At 40.9% G+C, this 8,002-nt stretch overlaps 1 protein-coding gene across 5 annotated transcripts in view; it reads right to left on the reverse strand.

Moving 5' to 3' along the window:
• Positions 1–20: 20 nt before the first annotated feature.
• The window catches only part of LOC108752628 (probable Ras GTPase-activating protein), a 164,583-nt gene continuing 156,601 nt past the window's right edge, over positions 21–8,002 (reverse strand). For all 5 annotated transcript variants that reach the window (XM_018493799.1, XM_018493885.1, XM_018493726.1 and 2 more), the window contains 8 exons: positions 6,608–6,891; positions 5,834–6,120; positions 5,034–5,366; positions 4,458–4,862; positions 4,103–4,269; positions 2,264–3,895; positions 1,836–1,972; positions 21–328 (listed from right to left, as the gene is read on the reverse strand). In XM_018493799.1, the coding sequence (XP_018349301.1) occupies positions 64–328; positions 1,836–1,972; positions 2,264–3,895; positions 4,103–4,269; positions 4,458–4,862; positions 5,034–5,366; positions 5,834–6,120; positions 6,608–6,891 (3,510 nt within the window). In that variant the 3' untranslated portion in view covers positions 21–63. The remainder of the gene's footprint in view (positions 329–1,835; positions 1,973–2,263; positions 3,896–4,102; positions 4,270–4,457; positions 4,863–5,033; positions 5,367–5,833; positions 6,121–6,607; positions 6,892–8,002) is intronic.

Raw genomic sequence — 8,002 nt, forward strand, 5'->3', positions numbered from 1 at the left:
GAAGAAAACGTTTTCTCCGTTCGAAGATTCCCTTCCCGCTTGACTTCCGATCTTTAACATCGCTTAACACGATGAGCTTTTAAGCTCACCGATGTCGGCGATATTCTGTAGTAGCGGTGCAGCTTCACTGTTGGCCTGGGATTTGGCATTGTAGCGTTGCTTGCTCAGCGCCGAAAGCAGGCTCGCGTTTGTCGACATGAGACGCGAGTTCGCAGCACCCAGGGCAGCTATTTGCTGTTCCTGCGCGTCGATCACGCGCTGCTTGTACGACAACGCCGCCGACATCTTCTGCTGTTCGCGACGTAGTTCCTCCTCCACGGAGATTAACCTGCGAGCAAAAAAGGAAACATTAAATTGGGATTAAATGCGTGATTGGACGAGAAAGAGAGAGAAACGTTTGATAAAAGATTCGATAAAAGAATTCAAGCTCCTCTCATCGGAAATGATCCCTTGGAACGATCTTTATTCTTCGAGACTTTATATTTAGATAGAAATGCTGAAAAGATTATTTCGAATGATTGTGTTATACGCGAAGAATAAAAAGCGTCGAGGAACTATTAATTAAGCTTCGCCGAATTAACTCTCTCGAGCTTCTGCTGTTCAATTTGTATCATTTTACTTTGAAAAAAAAAAAAAAGAGTTCAGTTTATTGACGAAATTCTGTTTTCTATTTGAAACCGAGAGACATTACAGCGAAGCAGAAAAAGAACCAAGCGCACCGCGATGCATAATTACTGAAACAACGTCGAGAAATAAAAATAAAGTTGTAAGAAGCGACAGTGTTTGGTGCATAATTTAATATACTCTTGGAAAAGGATAACTGGAACATAAGGTCTTCCCAGAAACTATATATGTTTGCTTTGTATCATAATCATAGCGAGTATGTATGTATAATGAAAAAGAGAAAAAAGAAATGTCCACATATCGGAGAGTTTGATACTGCGAACATCTGCTTGGCATACGGTACCCGGACATTTCTTTCTTTGCGACACACTTTCTTTGCAAATAATCATCTCAATGAATATCCGTGCACAAAATGAACGTGTTGAAATGTGAGTCATGAGATGTGTCGGTGAGCGCCAATTCGGTGAAAAATTAATAAAAAAGACGTCTCGCGATCAGTAAACACGAGTTTTCGTTCCGAGTTGAATTCCGAGTGGCGAATTTTCGAAAACCAAGAAAGAACACGATGAGCTAACATATGAATATAAAAATGTAAGAAAAGCTTATAAATATAATTGACTCTTACACCAAAGGTCCAGATCAAGCCAGAGTATACCAAATGCAGCGGATAGAATGCAGAGGAACACACAATCAGTTAAACATACATATCGTTTCGATAAAGTAGCCGTTTATATACGGGTGAGTGTTTCCCCATTAGTTCCGTTAGACATAGAAAAAGTGATACACGCGATTAGACGACGTTCAATCGCTATCAATATACGCGAAATGGACATATAATTTTAATGCTAATTTTAATCTAAAATCGCGTTATTTATTATCAATAAAATTTAAATTTAACCCGTTGATAATTCATCGCAAATTGTAAATACTATAAAACAGTACTTTTTTGTAAAATATAACATTGAACGAAAGTTGCCAATTCGAATGCCATTCTATGTGACTGTAGAATTTCTATAAGGAGACTTCAAATGAATCTCGCGACAACTCGAGAAATGAGGATATGGAAGATCGAGTGGCTGAACATGGCGAGAAGTCGAAGTGAAAAAAACGCAGATACGGTGATAATGATCACGGTGATATCAGGGCTCACACTCAGGCAAAGACCCGATAATGGGTTAGCGACGTTACGTGCGGAAATGAAGATGAAGTACCTGGAAATGATGCTCTTCATGTTGGTGTCAGACGCGAGATCTAAATCAGCATCCTCGTTGGCACCTAATCGCGCGCGCAATCGCAGCCGATCTACGCTATTCTGTAGCCTCTCCACCTCATACAGATCCACTTCGTACTGGAAACGAATAAACGTACCGTGTTAGTTACGAGAGATAGACAGAAAGAATATCTGTATAGAGAAATATTCGTTAGACGATTACAGAAAATTATTATCATTTCTATGCTGTTGCCAGTAGACCCATAATAGAATAAAGAATTTGTTATTTACATCTTTAAAGAGAAATGCAAAGTTGCAGATTTTTCCATGTTCAAGAAACAGCAGTTAATTCAATTTAGAGTTAGAATTTCTTCTCATTAATTACTCATAGTGCGTAAAAGAAATTGTGAGTATCTTTCATTAACTCACCTGATCGATACTTCGATGACTGCGAGACTTGCTTCTCCTGGTGGTGCAATTTTCTTCCTCACTGGTGTCCGACAGATCTCTTGTGGAATCGAGGGAGAGTCTTCTTCGGAGCTTCGTGCAGCAAACATCCTGCGCGTGCTCCGAGTTGTTTCTGTGAGTCTGATTGCCTTGTCGCCATTGGTTTTGACCGTTCCTCTGATGATTTCGTACGTTATTTTTGGGCGGTGGCGAGGGGCTTAGATCGACGCCTCTTACGCTATCGACGCCGCCACCGCCGCTACCATCTCTCTCTTCGGAACTACTGCTACCTCGTCTGCCTATTCTCGCATGATTCGAATCCATATGGTACACAGGATTAGCAAATGCCAACGGCGCCGTACTGAGAATGTGCGCGTTTGCATTGTTACTGCTGAGATCCACCGGACTGGAGCTCTGACTGTAAGCGGCGAAGCTTTGATAGCCCGACGAAGCCACATTGCTCAATTGCGAGATGGAGATTTGCGAGCCCTTCTGTGACTTGGATTCCGACACTTCATCGTCCGCGTATCTTAATAAATCAGACAGCTCATCGAGATTGCCGTTAGCGGACGCGTTGTTTCCCTTGGAAGTGTTGTAATTATTGTTGGGCTGATGATTGATTGACAGTGTGAGATTCGTAGGCGGATTAACGACCACGTTAGCATTCACTGTGGTCTTCGAGACATTGTTGTAATTGCGCTGTTGGGTCTGATTAGCGTTCTCTTCCTTGTGACAATGATTCCGGCTGGCCGATCTCGATACGTTGTAATTGTTATGATTAAAATTATCTTCGCGATCGTGAATATCAAGACTTTGCGCGAGACGCGCGATGTTATGCCGATGCTGTTGCTGCTGCTGTTGCTGCTGAGAAACAATACTACCGTTACTCGACTGGATGTTTTGAGGCGTCGTGGTGATATTATAATTGGAATCTTTCAAATTGTTGTGACTCTCGGAACGCGTGGGGCTTGTTGGATGAGTCTGGCAGTGATTGACGTTTGCCAGGCTCGCGCTGGCAGTCAGTCTGTAACCTGGTCCAGATCGATTGGGACCAAGCGGCCTGTGTTGCCGCGTGATCGGTGTTGGCGAACGCGACACGAACGCCGGCGGCTCCAAAGGATAATCGTCTGAATTGATTTGCAGCTGCAACTTGCCGTTCGTTGGCATGTAAGCGTTTCGCGGTAGAGTCGCTGCTCTTGTGACGTTCGGACTGCGCGAACTATTGTGACCTAAAGTGTTGGTTTGCAGCACTTCGTTGCTATCTCTGATCGTGCCGTTTATAGTGCTATGATTGCTCAGCGTTGACGTGGCCGAAATGGACAGATTCGAGTTGCTGTTGGCGATCGTCGGATCATTGTAGCGGAAAATATTATTTTGCAAGTTCGAATAACGATGTGTGGTGGGTACAGGACTCGGACCTGGTTGATCCAGAGCTATGGAGATTCTATCAAGGATCTCGGGTAATCGCGATGGTGGCATCGATGGCGAGGATGGAGCTATCGTTGCCACACTTTCTCGTAAAAGAGCGTGCAGCAGAGACAATTGCTTGCCCAGATCTATGTAGCCATCAAATTCAAGCGAGTTATTAGTTGGTGCATCCTTTGGTAGTGGACTCTGTTGAATAGAAAAATTATATTTGTACAGAGCACACTTTTTTATACACGTAGATACATAAAATTATAGTTTTAGGTTTCAATATTGGTTATAATTTTAATTTGTAAAAATATTTTTATATTTTTTCCATTAATATTTATTCAAGAAGCGATATATAAACTCGTCGGAAAAATTGAAATATAAAATAAAATATTATACGATACTTACGCTAATTAGCTGCAAGAAATTCTTCATAGAAGGAGCTTCGCGTTCGAGTAAATCATTCATAAATTCCATGAAATTTTCCTTGCCCTGGAATCTCGTGAAGTTCGCAAGCGTTTGAAGCGTCTTCGCGACCAGAGTGAGATTTCTCGCTGCTTTCTCATTCGGATATTCTAAAGTAGAAATTATTTTTTTTAAAAGACTTTTACGCATTAAATGTGTATTAAGTTTTCACGCCATTTTTATTTTACAATTATAATTAATGGATGTCGTTACAAATCTATACAAATGTAATACGCGTAGTAATCAATAATCCATACTAATCGAAATTCACTTGAGATGTAATTATGTTTTGACTTACCGTGCGTAATGTTGAAGAGAGACGGACTGAGAATGGCAGGACAAAGGAATCTTAGAAAGATCGATGCGGAGATGAGATTGTCTGCAATGTCCTCGCGGCCCAGATCGGCCAGACGTTCACGGAAAATGCGGAAGCATTCGCGTAATTCTAGCGGAAAATGAGCGTGGCTTGATAATATTCTGCTCCAAGCCAGCTCTACGGCGTTGCGAAGGTTCTGCTGTTGTTTGTGCAACGCAGCGACGGAAGCGACCTTGAGTGGATCCACTTCGCAATCGCCGCCTTCGACTGCTCCTCTCACAACGGCTCCCAGAGTCTCTTGTAGATATCTGTCCCCGGTCAATTTCAAGTAAGCTTCCATTGCCTTCGTGGCTAAGGAATTCCCTCGAAAAGTGAGTCTTTCATCATCTAAAATATTAATAAATACAAATTGAATGATAAATTGCAAATCAACGAATCAAAAATAGGAAAAAAAAATACAATAAGAATTTTAAACAACTAATCGTGCTTGAAACAAAGCTTTAAATAAGAGATATTAACAGTTTTATGCGTGAGAAAATTAATTATACGAAGGCTGACCTATTCGATGAATGTCCATCATGACGAGATCAGCGAGGAATTGCGGCGCTTTTTTCTCCCGTTGCATCACCGCTACCAAGGCAGTCGCGATGTCTTCTTTCGCCTTGACGCCGATGACGGGTTCCAATTTTTCGCATAGCGACGCGTAATCAGTTTTCAGATATTCCAGAAACTCTTGATACACCTGAACCGGCAATATGTCAACCGACTGAAAACGGCACTTTACTCTTAGGGCAGGAGGATCTTTGAGAGGTCCCTTGTCACCTACTACGGTATACCATTTCTCTGTTAAGTAACGCGATGTCACATTGTGCACTGGTATACTGACGGAACCTAGAGAGAACAATTGGTACGTATATCATTATATGCGTGTGGCATTTATATTATATGGCGTTACGATTATGGTAATTCACTTCGTATAATTTTTAATTTATTTTTAATTTATCTATTGTTTCATATGTATAATATGATTCATATATCGTATTTTAAATTTATAGCTATATGTGTGATCAAACACTTTTCTATGTACAGGGTGTCCCATTCATCACCGGTCGATTTGAATTTCGCGCTATTTTTAAAACGATGCCGAATCTAAGATCGTGACACGCCTGAATAATTTGCACGCGTTCTTTCACCGTGTACTTTTCCATGATTAATCTCCCATCTGTCTAGATGACGTATGTGAAGTTTGAGATTAATCGGTTTGACGTTTTAAAAATAGCGCGAAATTCAAATCGACCGGTGATGAATGGGACACATATAATGTAAGAATTTTTAATTCTTCGCAATCAAGTGCTTACCGATCAAAACATTTTTGTCTCTCTTCTTTTTCCTGTCTGCTTCCCTGTACAGGTTCACCTGGATGGTGTTGACGGAAGGTAAATGATGGAAGTCGAAGTGCTCGCCCCAGAAGCACAAGTCGGCCTTCAGTTTGGCAGTTGTTCGCGCATACAAGGTGCTGTCGAGACAGACCTCGCAAAAATATCGCTTCTTCGCAGGCACGCCCTTCGCCTCCAGTAACCAGATCTGCAGCGAATTGTCCGTGCGACGTGTCTGTTCCGCATCCGGCTGAACGGATTTCCTTAAGCTGCGCATATAATAAAATGGATAGTTTTGTAGCTTTTGCACGCGACGCCTCCGCTTATACGACGTCACACGATATAATAATTGGCTCGAATAAAGATCGAATGGTGATACAGATTTATTTGAGGATTGTTATACTTCAAAATCAAATATTGTAATGATATAAATACTGAAAGTACACATTTATGATAATGTTCTAGTTTGCATACGTATATATTCTCTTGACTTTCAATCCGCTCGCGGTATTACCGAGAGATGAGGACTTCAACTTTGCATAATTCAAGTCAAATGTCATATTTATCAAGGATTACTACGTAGTCGAGAAATTACTGCGCGGTAAATCTAGAGCGTCGCTCTCGTACAGCATTTCAGTACCGAAATGATCAGGTACATCATTCTCGTATGATAAAAATAAAAAATCGGCCGCTTATCTGGCGCGGCGTGTGGCGGAGCGATAAATAAAAAGCAATGCGCAACCCGGTTCAACCAACTTGAGCAACCACTGGTCCCGTTCGTGAGCGGTTTTGCAGCTGAAATACTTCGGCCCGCCAGTGCTCGGCGTGACCTGGAAGCAGTGTGGCTTGCCGAGGAGACTCGGATGCAGCGGCGTCACCGCCGCGAGGTCCATCGAGGTCACCGCCTGACCGCACAGCAGAGACTCGTGTGAACGGCATCCTCGGAGACCGGCGCCCCGTTGCTTTTGCCGCTCGAGCTTTGTTACGCTCTTCGTTCTCTTCAGAGGGTTCGACCGGAACGACCGCTTCGAGAAGAAATTCTGCAAATGAGAAAAGACGCACTTGGTTCAGAGCTGTGCACGGGATTTAGTTCACACGGTTCACAATTCGTGAGCATTTCGTGGACAAGCATAATGCATGTATTGCAATATAAATCTTGTCTTTTCAGTGACCTAGCAATTGTATGTACAGTGATGAAAGTAAAAGAAATCTGATAAATAAATAAATAAAACGTAGTGTAGATTTTTATATATTTGTTCTTTAATAATTTTGTATAAAATTATTAAAAGCGTATAATTTCATATTATTTTGCTGAAAAAAAAAAAACTTTTTGTATTGTTTTGTTATTTTTTTCCTTGTATATAAATTCGTACACGTATATTTACTGTTAAATACTCGATATTTTCTTATCTCTTATTTTCTTATCTCGTAAAAGGGGGGGTAAACCGAACGCCTTATTCAACTTCCGGTTTTGTAAGTTTGATATATTTCTTTCGAAAGAGAAGTACTTTGGTTGGTTGCCATTAAGGTGGTTGTATCGCAAAATGACTTTTCTTGAGATTTTGTTTGAAGCTTTTATCATTTGATTACTTGATACTCTCTGTACATACATATCATTTTAAGAGGGGAGGGGGGGTAAACCAAGGATGTTCCAAAGATAATTGCATTTGAAGTTAATACTTTTAACATGTGCCAGACAAGGAGGAGACAGTACATTTTCAATTATAGCGCAAAAACGGTATTTAGAAATTCGTTTAAAAACTAAAGGACTATAGATAAATATATAATACGAATCTCTTTAAACCGAAGATAATGGGAAGTAACCAGATAAATATTAATTATAAAATCTTAGAAAATTGCTTTACTATTTCACTAATCCAGTTCGCTTATCAACTCATTCTCAAGTACCGGACCACAGTGAGAAAATAAAAATTATTGTTCAAAAATTACGATCTGCGGCAATTTTTGAACAGTAACTTTTTTTCACCGCCGTACGGTACCCTCATGCGCTGACGCTTCAGGTGATTGTAAAGGGTGTCCCAAAATTAACGCAAGATTTGAATTTGCCGCCATTTGTGCAGTAAAGTGTTGGGAACCAAAAAAAAAAAACAATTTAACAGCTGACAGTTTAGGGTTAGTGAAAATGAGTTC

This window comes from Trachymyrmex septentrionalis, unplaced genomic scaffold, assembly GCF_001594115.1.
Source record: "Trachymyrmex septentrionalis isolate Tsep2-gDNA-1 unplaced genomic scaffold, Tsep1.0 scaffold1, whole genome shotgun sequence".
Lineage (NCBI taxonomy): Eukaryota > Metazoa > Arthropoda > Insecta > Hymenoptera > Formicidae > Trachymyrmex > Trachymyrmex septentrionalis.